This window comes from Triticum aestivum, chromosome 5A (assembly GCF_018294505.1).
Source record: "Triticum aestivum cultivar Chinese Spring chromosome 5A, IWGSC CS RefSeq v2.1, whole genome shotgun sequence".
Classification (NCBI taxonomy): Eukaryota; Viridiplantae; Streptophyta; class Magnoliopsida; order Poales; family Poaceae; genus Triticum; species Triticum aestivum.
In genome coordinates this window covers 353,566,211-353,580,897 of record NC_057806.1, presented here as the reverse complement: position 1 = coordinate 353,580,897, position 14,687 = coordinate 353,566,211, and the positions used below count along the sequence as shown (strand labels likewise).

Here is a 14,687-nt window from a genome sequence, read left to right as displayed (position 1 = left end):
GGCTGGGCCAGAACAGAGATGGGCCGGCCAGAGGCGCCAGGTAAGAAGCCCAGGTAAGAGTTTTTTTTCTATTTTTGTTCTTCTTTCTATTTATCTCACATTTGTTCTGATTTAGTAATAATACCAATCAATTTATTTTCTTCTGAAAATTAATGTAGGAACTTAATTGGATTATTCCAAAGCCCCACAGTAAAAATCAGAATTATTGGACAATATTTCATATATATAATAAAATATTTCCCCAACGCAAATAATTACTGGATTAACTCAAATGGCCAAAAATAAATACTTCTGAGCTCCCAAAAATATTGGTTGGGATTTTACCTATGGCCAATATTTTTAGAGAAAATCAGGAACATTTTCTTGGGCCAAATTGAAACAATTTTTATCTGGGTCATTTCCAGAAATGATTTCTGAGGGTTTTACAAATCCCCATTTCAGTTTTAAATGGAATTTAAACATGATGCACAACTGACTAGCTGGTCTAGGTCATACCAGAACTAGGGATGTGACAGAAGTGCTTAGCTTTGGGTTCAATCTTGCGGTGTCCTTTCCCAGTGACAGCAGGGGCAGCAAGGCACATATTGTATTGTTGCCATCGAGGATAAAAAGATGGGGTTTATATCATATTGCTTGAGTTTATCCCTCTACATCATGTCATCTTGCCTAATGCATTACTTTGTTCTTATGAACTTAATACTCTAGATGCATGTTGGATAGCGGTTGATGTGTGGACTAATAGTAGTAGATGCAGAATCGTTTCAGTCTAGTTGTCGCGGACGTGATGCCTATATACATGATCATGCCTAGATATTCTCATAATTATTCATTTTTCTATCAATTGCTTGAGAGTAATTTGTTCACCCACCGTAATACTTATGCTATCTTGAGAGAAGCCACTAGCGAAACCTATGGCCCCCGGGTATATCTTTTATCACATAAGTTTCCAATCTATTTTATTTCGCAATCTTTACTTTCAATATATATCATAAAAATACAAAAAAATATTTATCTTATTATCATTATCTCTATCAGATCTCACTCTCGTAAGTGACCGTGAAGGGATTGACGACCCCTTTATCGCGTTGGTTGCGAGGTTCTTATTTGTTTGTGTAGGTACGAGGGACTTGCGTGTAGTCTCCTACTGGATTGATACCTTGGTTCTCAAAAACTGAGGGAAATACTTACGCTACTTTACTGCATCATCCTTTCCTCTTCAAGGGAAAAGCAACATAGTTCTCAAGAGGTATCAAGAAGGATTTCTGGCGCCGTTGCCGGGGAGATCTACATCAAGTCAAGACATACATCCATTTGCCTCTCGTTTTCCTCTCCCCCACTTCACCCTTGCCATTTTTATTCGCCCTCTCTTTTCGTTCGTTTTTTTTCTCTTGTTCCTTGTATCCCGTATGCCGTCATGGCCAGTCCTTTATCTACTCCTTTGTCTCCTGAGAATGAAGTTCTTAATTTTAAACAAAGGGAGGGAGAAAATCTAAAAGATGCTTGGTACAGAATTTGCAATGCTCAAAATAGATCTACTAGGAAGCAATCTACTTCCGTCCTTCTTCGCAATTTTCATGTAGGCATCACCCCTTGGAATAGATATATTATTGACATCATTATCGGAGGGAATTTCTTGGGTAGCCATACTTTTGATTCTTATAATGCTATGTTAGATTTGTTTGGCCCACCACCTCTTTTGATTAATGGAACTGTTTTAACTTTGGAACATGTTATGCAAAGGCTGGAAATTATTGAAAATAAAGTTGCCACTATAGAATTGATTGAAAATTTGGATAAAAAGATACACAACCAAATTATCCAATACGTATCTAAGGTAGGAGTTGCTCTTAAATTTTTTAAAGAAAAGGAACCCATAGTTAACGAAAAGATAGATCAAGATTCCACAAGAATTGATAAAATTGAGGATATTATTACCAACTTAGGGTCTGCCTTTTCTTCCGTGAAAAATACTCCAAAACCTTTTAATGCTAAATTTGCCAAATTTATGTACGTTCCTAAAAATAAGGGTGAAACTTCTAGTAAGGTAAATGCGGATCTCAAATCCATAAGTGTTCACCCCAACTTTCTCGCTATCATTAAGGAACCTCTTGCAACAAATGATTTTCTCGATTTCTTGCCTAGGAGTTTGATCGTTAAATAAAATAAGGAAACTCCTAAGGGTTATAAGTGTTCTATTGAAGAATTGCATACCAAATATGATAATACATAGATCTATCCTTGCTTTTATGCCTAGCTAGGGGCGTTAAACGATAGTGCTTGTTGGGAGGCAACCCAATGTTATTTTTGTTTCTTACTTTTTGGTTCTGTTTAGTAATAAATAATTCATATATCCTCTTTTTAGATGTGGTTTTATGCTTTTAATTAGTTTTTGTGCCAAGTAGAACCTTTGGGAAGACTTGGGGGAAGTTTTAGCGATCTTGCTGTAAAAAACAGAAACTTTAGCGCTCACGAGATTTGCTGTCATTTTTTACTGGAGAGTGCAATTAGGTTGATTCTTTTTGCAGATGATTAATAGATAAATTCCTTACATCCAGAAATTTATTTCAGAATTTTTGGAGTTACAGAAGTATTGGAAACCTACGGATTACTACAGACTGTTCTGTTTTTGATAGATTCTGTTTTTCGCGTGTTGTTTGCTTATTTTGATGAATCTATGGCTAGTATCGGAGGTTATGAACCATAGAGAAGTTGGAATACAGTAGGTTTAACACCAATATAAATAAAGAATGAGTTCATTACAGTACCTTAAGTGGTGGTTTGTTTTCTTATACCAATGGAGCTCATGAGATTTTCTGTTGAGTTTTGTGTTGTGAAGTTTTCAAGTTTTGGGTAAAGATTTGATGGATTATGGAATAAGGAGTGGCAAGAACCTAAGCTTGGGGATGCCCAAGGAACCCCAAGGTAAAATTCAGGGACAACCAAAAGCCTAATCTTGGGGATGCCCCGGAAGGCATCCCCTCTTTTGTCTTCTTCCATCGGTAACTTTACTTGAGGCTATATTTTTATTCACCACATGATATGTGTTTTGCTTGGAGCGTCTTGTATGATTTGAGTATTTGATTTTTAGTTTACCACAATCATCCTTTCTGTACACACCTTTTGGTAGAGACACACATGAATTGAAATTTATTAGAATACTCTATGTGCTTCACTTATATCTTTTGAGCTAGATAATTTTGCTCTAGTGCTTCACTTATATATTTTAGAGCTCGGTGGTGGTTTTATTTTGTAGAAATTATTGATATCTCATGCTTCACTTATATTATTTTGAGAGTCCTTTAGAACAGCATGGTAATTTTCTTTGGTTATAAAATTGGTCCTAGTATGATAGGCATCCAAGATCGGTATAATAAAAACTTGCATAAAAAGTGCGTTGAATACTATGAGAAGTTGGATACTTGATAATTGTTTTGAGATATGAGGATGGTGATATTAAAGTTGTGCTAGTTGAGTAGTTGTGAATTTTAGAAATACTTGTGTTGAAGATTGCAAGTCCCGTAGCATGCATGTATGGTAACCGTTGTGTAACAAATTTGAAACATGAGGTGTTCTTTGATTGTCTTCCTTATGAGTGGCGGCCGGGGACGAGCGATGGTCTTTTTCTACCAATCTATCCTCCTAGGAGCATCCGCGTAGTGCTTGGTTTTTGATGACTTGTAGATTTTTGCAATAAGTATGTGGGTTCTTTATGACTAATGTTGAGTCCATGGATTATACGCACTCTCACCCTTCCATCATTGCTAGCCTCTTCGATGCCGTGCATTGGCCTTTCTCACCTTGAGAGTCGGTGCAAACTTCGCCGGTGCATCCAAACCTCGTGATATGATATGCTCTGTCACACATTAACCTCCTTATATCTTCCTCAAAACAGCCACCATACCTACCTATTATGGCATTTCCATAGCCATTCCGAGATATATTGCCATGCAACTTTCCACCGTTTCATTTATGACACGTTTCATCGTTGTCATATTGCTTTGCATGATCATGTAGTTGACATCATATTTGTGGCAAAGCCACCATGCATAATTTATCATACGTGTCACTCTTGATTCATTGCCCTTCCCGCTACACCGTCGGAGGCATTTATATAGTCATATTTTGTTCTAGTATCGAGTTGTAATCATTGAGTTGTAAATAAATAAAAGTGTCATGATCATTAATAGAGCATTGTCCTAAATAAAAAAAGGGAAAGGCCAAATAAAAAAAGAAAGGCCCAAAAAAAGAAGAAAAAAAGAAAAAGAAAAAAGGGACAATGCTACTATCCTTTTTCCACGCTTGTGCTTCGAAGTAGCACCATGATCTTTATGATAGAGAGTCTCTTGTTTTTTCATTTTCATATACTAGTGGGAATTTTTTGATTATAGAACTTGGCTTGTATATTCCAACAATGGGCTTCCTCAAATGCCCTAGGTCTTCGTGAGCAAGCAAGTTGGATGCACACCCACTTAGTTCCTTTTGTTGAGCATTCATATATTTATAGCTCTAGTACATCCGTTGCATGGCAATCCCTACTCCTTGCATTGACATCAATTGATGGGCATCTCCCTAACCCGTTGATTAGCCACATCGATGTGAGACTTTCTCCTTTTTTGTCTTCTCCACGTAATCCCCATCATATTATTATATTCCACCCATAGTGCTATATCCATGGCTCACGCTCATGTATTGCGTGAAAGTTGAAAAAAGTTTGAGATTACTAAAGTATGAAACAATTACTTGGCTTGTCATCGGGGTTGTGCATGATGAGAGCATTCTTATGTGAAGAAAATGGAGCATGACCAAACTATATGATTTTGTAGGGATGAACTTTGTTTTGCCATATTATTTTGAGAAGACATGATTGCTTAGTTAGTATGCTTGAAGTATTATTATTTTTATGTCAATATTAAACTTTTGTTTTGAATCTTTCGGATCTGAATATTCATGCCACAATAAATAAAATTACATTGAGAATTATGCTGGGTAGCATTCCACATCAAAAAAATTGTTTTTATCATTTACCTACTCGAGGACGAGCAGGAATTAAGCTTGGCGATGCTTGATACGTTTCCAACGTATCTATAATTTTTGATTGTTCCATGCTATTATATTATCTATTTTGGATGTTTAATGGGCTTTATTATACACTTCTATATTATTTTTGGGACTAACCTACTAACCCAAGGCCCTGTGCAAATTGCTGTTTTTTTTGTCTATTTTAGTGTTTCGCAGAAAAGGAATATCAAACGTAATCCAAACGGAATGAAACCTTCGGGAGAGTTATTTTTGGAACAAACGTGATCCAGGGACTTGGAGTAGACGTCAAGAAAGAAACGAGGCAGCCACGAGGCAGGGAGGCGCGCCTGCCACCCTAGGCGCGCCCCCCACCCTCGTGGGCCCCTTGTAGCTCCACCGGCCTACTTCTTCCTCCTATATATACCCATATACTGCGAAAACATCCAGGAGCACCATGAAACCCTATTTCCACCACCGCGACCTTCTGTACCCAAGAGATCCCATCTTGGGGCCTTTTCCGGAGCTCCGCTGGAGGGGGAATTGATCATGGAGGGCTTCTACATCAACACCATAGCCTCTCCGATGATGTGTGAGTAGTTTACCTCAGACCTTCGGGTCCATAGTTATTAGCTAGATGGCTTCTTCTCTCTCTTTGGATCTCAATACAATGTTCTCCTCGATCTTCTTGGAGATCTATTTGATGTAACTATTTTTGCGGTGTGTTTGTCGAGATCAGGTGAATTGTGGGTTTATGATCAAGTTTATCTACGAACAATATTTGATTCTTCTCTGAAATCTTTTATGTATGATTTGTTATCTTTGCAAGTCTCTTCGAATTATCAGTTTGGTTTGGCCTACTAGATTGATCTTTCTTGCAATGGGATAAGTGCTTAGCTTTGGGTTCAATCTTGCGGTGTCCTTTCCCAGTGACAGCAGGGGCAGCAAGGCACGTATTGTATTGTTGCCATCGAGGATAAAAAGATGGGGTTTATATCATATTGCTTGAGTTTATCCCTCTACATCATGTCATCTTGCCTAATGCATTACTCTGTTCTTATGAACTTAATACTATAGATGCATGTTGGATAGCGGTCGATGTGTGGAGTAATAGTAGTAGATGCAGAATCATTTTGGTCTACTTGTCGCGGACATGATGCCTATATACATGATCATGCCTACATATTATCATAATTATTCATTTTTCTATCAATTGCTCGACAGTAATTTGTTCACCCACCGTAATACTTATTCTATCTTGAGAGAAGCCACTAGTGAAACCTATGGCCCTCGGTTCTATCTTTTATCATATAAGTTTCCAATCTATTTTATTTCGCAATCTTTACTTTCAATCTATATCATAAAAATACCAAAAATATTTATCTTATTATTATTGTCTCTATCAAATCTCACTCTCGTAAGTGACCGTGAAGGGATTGACAACCCCTTTATCGCGTTGGTTGCGAGGTTCTTATTTGTTTGTGTAGGTACGAGGGACTTGCGTGTAGTCTCCTACTGGATTGATACCTTGGTTCTCAAAAATCGAGGGAAATACTTACGCTACTTTACCGCATCACCCTTTCCTCTTCAAGGGAAAACCAACGCAGTGCTCAAGAGGTAGCACACGGCCACCGGTACCCGACCATCCCCCACGCTCTCTAATAGTGTCTCCTTGTCCACTACCGCCAAGATTCATCCGTCCTCCATGAGCACCACTCCTGCCTCCTCGTCCACTACCACTGCTACCTCCTCGTGTGCCACCGGTACCTCCTCTTCGGGCACCACTTTGACTAGTGGGATCTGGAGTGTTGGCATCGGTCCGTGGCTTCTTGGTGCATTTCCTAACATTGTGTCCCGGCTCATCACATTGACCACAACTATTGATGTCCGGTGCCTCCATGAAATGGCCGCTACCAAATTGTTTCATTCCGGTGTATCCAGCTAGATCATCCATGTCACCCCTAAACCTCTTCTTTCTTCTTCTTCCCTTTGTAGGCACCATGAGTTCAGAGTCGGGGACGATGTGTGGCCCATCATACTCAGGCCACTGTGACTGATCAAGGAAGGGATGAAACCTAGGAGCCCATGTCAACCTCGCCCGTTCCAATGTGAACTCATGCAACCGCACGGTGGTACCATCGGATACGTTCAAGTTTCTGAACCTTGCGATGGTCATCACATGCGAGCAAGGCCAATGATACTTGTGAGGTCTCTCGCACTGACACCACCGGGTCTTGAGGCGCACCTCATACGCTACTTCACCGTACGTCATGTCATCCCTTGTTGTGCCACCCGACTCATCGACTTGGTAGATTTGTTCTTTTTCATTGAAACTAATGATTTGTTGACGCCAAGACTTGCGCGCTTGATGCTTCAACCAATCCTCAACTTTGAAGGGAAATTCCATTTTCTCACCTATCCATTTGGCCATCACTTCGGAATGCCTCAGAGAATACTTGTTGAGCTTGAAGAAGGTATATTTCACTATTGCAGTGACCGGAAAGGAACGAACACCCTTGAGCATATTGTTGAAGCATTCCACCATGTTACTTGTCATGTCTCCGTATTGGAGACCTCCTTCGTCGTAAGCACGTGACCACTTATGCTTCCCCGGAAAATGCCTTGTCAAGAATTCTCTCCCTCCTTTGTTCTTCTCCAACGCCTTGAATAATTTATCATAGCGGCTTTGGAATGTGTCGGTGTTGAATGCCACACAAACATGGGTAAGATCTTTGCAGAACTCCTTACTCTTGCATGCACGGTAAAAGTTTGCCACGAAATGCATCATGCACCAACGGTGTTGGAGCTTTGGATAGCCTGGAATGTCAACTTCTATTGCTTTGAGAATCCCATGATGGCGATCCGATATGATGCACACCTCTCTTTTGGGGCCAATCACCTTCGTCCTCACATGATCCATAAACCACTCCCAATTATCATCATGCTTGGAAGGCACCAGCACAAATCCCACCGGCAACAGATTGTCATTGGACGAGTGAGCCATTGCTACCATCAGCGTGCCCTTGTACTTTCCGGTCAAGAACGTGCCATCAATTGACAAGACGGGGCGGCAATGCCTAAATGCATCGATGCATTGCCCAAAGCTCCAAAAAGCTCGATGAAACACTCCCTCGATTGACTCAACCCTATGGCGCATGCCCGGGTTCCGATGAGCAATGGATCCCAACATTCTTTGAAGAATATTGTACGCGGCGACATAATCACCATGCAACATCCTTATAGCATTTTCCTTGGCCATCCACACCTTGCCTTGTAATGAATCTCTTCTTGTTCCGCATACACATCATCTTGAGCAATAGCATCTCCATCAACATGAGCAATGGCATCTTCATCAACATGAACATTTGCATGTTCATCAACATGAGCAAAGGCCTCATCTCCAACATGACCATCACCTAGAAGAACTATGGCTCTACCATTGATGCCCTCTTCATTTGGTTGGCTATTGGCTAGCCGCATTGTGGTCATACACCACGACAGCATCATGTATTGGGAAGGACACATTCCGGTTCAAGTCGAGTAGTGGCCGAGGAACTTCAACATTTACTTGTATTGTGGCAAATAACTCAAGTGACTTGTCTTGTGATCCCTCAACTTTCTCCTTATACACATCCCAATGCAATTGAGAGGTGATGGACATACTCTTTAATCAGGATTTTACTCCCACTCCCACATCATACCGCCCAATAAGCTTCACACCATCACTTGGGTTAATCCAATTGAGGACGCTTCTCACTTTCACGACAATATCATCATAGCTCGGGCTTGTGTCAAAAACCATGGCCTCCTCCCCTTCGTCGGCTTTTCCATCCATGAAAGCCGCCTTGTCCAAATAATGCACATTCAGTAGTTTATCCATCTAAAAACAATGCAACAAAATTGAGTCATCCATGGACCGGCCATTTCATATGAATGAAGTATCTAAAATATAAGATTTGAATCTAACAACTAGTATACCTTAATCATAGCACTAACCCTAACCCTAACCCTGACCCTAACTTAACTAAACCCCTAACCCTAACCTAACTAAACCCCTAACCCTAACACTTAAGCTAGCTTGCCACAACAAGGAGTGACACAAATTACTTAGGTCAACCATAAATGCTAAACTAGAGGAAGAACTAGGGGGGTTGCAAAACTAGTTGATTCCAACAAAAGTAGATGATTTGAACCAACCAAATGAAGGGGGGGTGTGGGAGGTACCTTGGTTGATGCAAATGCCCTTGATCCACGAGGCAAATCTCAAGCAATGGAGGGGATCTAGTGGATGCTTGGGTGGGGGAGAAGAGGGAGAGAGAGTGAGAGCTCGGGAAGAAGATGAGTGGAGTGGGTGGGTGGTGAGTGGGCCCCACAAACCTTATCCTCCAGGACCCTACCGCGAGAGACCTGGGCGGCAGGGTGTTGGAGCCTACCGCCAAGCCTGGCGGCGGTAGGTCCCCTTTGCCACGTCAGCACCCGTTAACGGCCAGACGGCTGTCAACGGAACCTACCGTCAGGAGGGGCGGCGGTAGCCTGTAGACCGCTACCGCTGGGGCCTCCGGCGGTAGCCAAAAGGGTCAAATGTCGAAATTTTTTAATACCGAGATCAGATCCTGATTTTATACGTCAAAAGGATCAAAACACGAAATTTTGCCGCATAGAGCGGCTGCATACAACAAGCCAAGGAATCTCTCCATCTGTACAAAATGCTGTTTTTCTTAAAGAGAAAGTGCTGTGTTCTTAGGATCATGGGAGGCTGCGGCCATTGTTTTTTCACGATATGTACCAGAAGGCCACGTACGTGCTCAGCTCAACTGTATTGTTAATTCTGCCTTGAGAAATAACCTCCACGGCGTTATGTGCCTCTTATTTCCACTGTGGATCCGGCCGTAGTCGTTGCAAAAATCGTACTATTGCTGTCCTAGAAAACTTGCTTTGTTGCGAGAAAGCTTTGCAGACTCGTACAAGGACCAAGACGGCTTATTTGAAGCAGCACCGTGATGATCTTTTACACGGAAGAGGACGCTCGAATCAGTCAAAAAGAAACAACGGCCACGTCCAGACCGGTTCAGTTCCTCTGCAGACTGCAGAGGCCTGTCGTTTCACCGTCCACCGCCTTCACTCAACCCATCTGCCCGCTCTCAAGAAGCGCCAGTCCAGCGTCCAGATAGTAGCTAGCGCTGCTTTCCATAATTCCATGCTTGAAGGCGACACCAACGACAGTACAAGACGCAGCTCTAGCCTGCACAGTGGGGAAGGAAGCTTGCAGGGGATGGCACGCTAGCCAGGTGAGGTTTCGCAGGTGTGAGGTGCTTGCTATTTCGAGTATGGCGTGTGAAGGTGGCGCAGAGATCACACAAGTTGGGATTCTGTAGGGAGGGAAGTATGCAGGTGAAAGCACTCTGGTTGGGTGAGGTTTTGCAGCTGCTAGGGGCTTGCTATTTTGAATTTTGAGGATGCTTTTGTGAAGGTGGCGCAGAGATCACGGGGTCATGGGGTCACGGGCGTTCCGAGGGGAGGGCACCGTTGCGTCTGCACTGCAGGTGTGCAGCACGGCAGGAGCAAAGAAGGACGAATACCAGCAACCATGTTTAAGTTTTTTTACAAGAACAAATAAATTATGTTGTTATGAGCAGCATATTAGGGGCTTAGCCAAATGGGTTATGGCCCAAATATCTTAATCATTATTAGGGGCTTAGTTCAATTATCTTATCGTATTAGGATTGTTTGTTTAGGAGTCAAGTAAACCTCTCTATATAAGGAGCGAAGATGTATCAATCTAATCAAGCAAGAAGCAATTAATATTTGTTCAGCTTTTCTTAGGGAGCCGGGAAACCTAAACCCTAGCCGCCTCTTGCGTCCGCCGCTGTCGCACCAGCCGCAAGGACGGCGCCCAGCCGCCCGCCGCCATGCAATCTCCTCCTCCCTCCTTCCCTTACAGGCTACGCCCTAGACCGGATAGAACCCTAGTTTCTATCATATGTACTACTAACAGCGAAGGGAGACTTGCGACCCGTCACGCAAACAAAATGTCCGAATACGTAGCAATGAGCTTCGCACTGCACAAATGCAGAATCAGGCCGACGGTTTGAGGCAACTGCCAAGAGAAAAAAAGCTTCTGCCATTTTTCATCCTTGGCATTTGTACAAGAACTTCAGGTATCTTTGTATTCCAGTCTATTGAAACAGTACGTGCACAGGCTTACAAAGGAGGGCATATGGCAGTTCGTTTTGAAAAAAAAAAGGCATATGGCAGTTCAGCTACATATACATCACAGCCACACACTGCAACGAACGAACTATAAACACACCAATTCAGGAAGTAAGAACATAGGCACAACTACTATCTATTGGATTCCCTTTCTCCATGTCAAATTCTACTCAGAGAATAGGTACGCTCGGCCTATATCGACAGCGAGCTTCCTTCCTTGAACAGCACAAAGATGCTGCTGCCATCTCCTCTGGAGATTCTAAGCTCGGCATCAAGGTAGGTTGTGAGCAGCCAGGACCCAGCGCTCTCGCTCCTGAAAGGTATCTTCAGTGGGGGCTGACCGGAGATGGTCTTGGCGACGGAGGACGCCGCGTTCTCGATCGAAGTAAATATGCCGCTCAACGGGCTCAGGTCAATGTTCTGTCCAAAGAATTCAAACTTCTCTGGCAGTACAATGGAATCGGTCAGCTGCGGAGTGCCGATGATGCCTTCTTCAAATTTGATCTGAACACAATGAGAACTACATCAGCTGTGCTGAAGCATTTAGCAAAACTGGCTATATTTGTGGTGATAATTAAATACTGTAGCTGGGTGGGGGAAGAGGTGCGTCTGCAAACACTTAAAATATTAAAACTTACCAGACGGACATTTTAAGCGAACATATTGCATATGCCCGAGCTTTATTGTCCTGTTTAAATCATAGGTGTTCATCTCATCATTGTCAAAGAGTGTTTCATGCAGATTGGTGGGTTCTAGTTGCGCTGGATTTCACAACTTAACAATGAATCTAACAGTGTCCAAAAGCCCTACTGGCACCTAGGGACTGAGCAATGCAATCTACGTAATCAGTTAGCAAGCAAAGGGCAAACATGCTTCCCCAGTAACCACACACGTGTTATCACTTATCACTCTGAGTTTCCTGGCTTTAGCAGCCACTTTAACACCATGAATTGGTCCCCTTATGCTGCCCATGATTCAGAAACAATCCATGAATAATCCATTTCTATGTTTCCTCCCTTATTTTTACCATTGAGATTGAATAATGTTTTGGTAAAGCGTACATCAGAACTAGTCGATAGAATGACTGAGTAGCAACTGAAAATGCAATAATGATGTAGTACCTACAGAAATGCCTGAAAACTGCCCGTTTTTGTAAATAAAAGGTTACTTGAGAGCCTAAACCTTGAAAAACGATGCTCATTCTGTCAATGCTATCAATTTTACTAAAATTTCATTGCCACTCAGGAAATGCCAAGATAGACATGATAAAATGCTTTAAGATATATACCAAATGACTACTCAGTTGGGAGAGGAGAATCACACCTGTACACGTTTGGGGCTTCTAATTTCAAATTTGGCATTGGTGGACACTGAAGTTGACGCCAAAGGTCCTGAAAACTTGATGCAGTTCTGCACCGCAAAGTTCTCGGAATCAATAGTCTGTGATATTTCGTCCACCTTGACAAGAGCTTGTAGCCTTCCAGACCCCAACAGTGGGAACAATTGCGAAAATGATGTGTACCTGCAGTCACCTAATCAATCAATCTCCACAATTAAACGAAGAAGCTGTAATTCCACATAAGAAGAGTTTCGCTACCACGGACTAGTTCAGCATCCCGCCCGGTTATACTAAAAAAATGCATCCCATTCAGATACGTGCAGAAGTGGTTTTAATGATGTTCAGAGCACGTTAAATGACAAAGAACCGATTGGCATATCCTCAACTAAACGATAGCAACAGCTACCAGAATGTTATGTTTTATTAGTCCCTTACACATACTTTTGTTTAATAGCAAAGTCTGCTCCAGGGATTTCACATGGCTAGGTTTAGCACTCCAAATTGATTACTTAAAAGGTTGTAGGCTAGTTTACCTTAAGTGCTAGAGTAAAATATTAGATATAGCAATAGTTCTCCTACCGAACAAATAAGCAAGAAAAAATGCCAAAACTACACATCCAGTTTTGACATAACTTAAACAAACATAATCTGAAAGCGTAGAGGAGCATGTGGCAAGCACATCATGCAAACATAGAATATTTACCAAACGAATTACACCTGTTAGCTTTTGAAAATTCTTGCACATCAATTTGCCTATTCTCTAGAAAAAAATATTTACCAAAAATATCACACCACAGATCACCGATGTGAACTATGATGTCTGTCTTGAATAACTCTAAATTTCTAAAACAACGGAGGTTGTATTTCTTTGTTGTCACAATACTAAGGAAATAGAAGTCAGCCACATCAGTTATTTGAGCATGACAACTAATCAACTCAGCCATATCCTTAACATGTCATCCCTAAAATACAAAAAATATTCATAAAATTGCATATAACTATTTTTTTTCAAGCAATCAAGAGAAACTTGTAAATAAGTGCGATTGCAATATAGCGTGGACTGTATACTTGCAAACTATGTGTCCAAATTTCCAATTAGGACAGACATAGACAATCTAAAACACACCAAATTATTTCCCCCTTTTTCTATATATATGAACTTATCAGCTTTGATCCATGTGGTTTAGAATCCATCGGATGAGTTCCACCGACCCTAGCTAAACCAGCAGGAATGGAACTACGCACCACGCAAATTACAATCACATAATGAGCAGATTAATAAACGAAGCAAGGAACGGAGCGAGGGGTGGCAGAAGGCTTACGCGAGGATCCACTTGCCGTTGAGGAGGGTGAGCGCCTCGGTGGGCGCCGGCGTGGGGTTGCGCGCCTCGAGCTGCGTGATGAGCTCGACCACCTCCGCCCGCGTCTCGCTGGACGCGCGTAGGCCGCGCTCCGTCCCGTACAGCGCCGCCTTGAGCTTCTGCTTGAGCGCCGCCACCTCGACCGCGGCCGCGGCAGCCTCCGAGGGCGCCTCCGCCACCGACGTCCCTCCCACCGCCGGCTCCTTCCCCCACTCGTCGTCGGCGTCCACGGGCGCCGCCCGCGCCGCGACGACGCGCCGCGCGGCCCGCAGCGACGGGAAGCGCCGGGCCGCCGCCGGGACGAGGAGGCGGCCGCGGGCGGCGGTCGCCCCCGGGGCCTGGGGCGACGGCGCGGACAGGGACGCGGCGTTGAGGGACGCTGCTACTCCCGCCATGGCGCGAGGCTCGGCTCGGGTCTCGTGCTCCTCTTCCTCTGCGACGGTCCTCCTTTTTTTTCTCTCGGCGATGCGCAATACTTTAATGCCTTTAATTTTGGCGCCGCGAGTACTTGTAGAGAGGAGAGACGTGTCGAGCCGTCGAGGTGCGTGCGGTGGGACTGGCGCGGGATGCGTTGGTCGCGTGGTCGCCTGAGAGTGCGCCGCGGGGTGCCGACGGGGAGAAGAAACGTGGGCCTGAAAAAATGGTTTAGCTGAACATTGCGAAATGAACTGGGGATGGTGCTTGACTGGATGCTCGCGGGCTTCTAGAGTGCTCTGGACCTATGCGAGCATGCGAGACGTGCACGCTTGGCGCCCGCTTCT

General features: G+C 43.2%; 1 protein-coding gene across 1 annotated transcript; it reads right to left on the bottom strand.

Annotated features, from left to right (window-relative positions):
* Positions 1-11,160: 11,160 nt before the first annotated feature.
* LOC123103328 (probable plastid-lipid-associated protein 2, chloroplastic) lies at positions 11,161-14,415 on the bottom strand. The gene is made up of 3 exons (XM_044524872.1): positions 13,888-14,415; positions 12,550-12,748; positions 11,161-11,730 (listed from the first exon to the last, which is right to left on the bottom strand). The coding sequence occupies exons 1-3, from the start codon at positions 14,319-14,321 to the stop codon at positions 11,419-11,421; spliced, it is 945 nt and encodes a 314-aa protein (XP_044380807.1). The 5' UTR covers positions 14,322-14,415; the 3' UTR covers positions 11,161-11,418.
* Between the last annotated feature and the right edge of the window lie 272 nt (positions 14,416-14,687).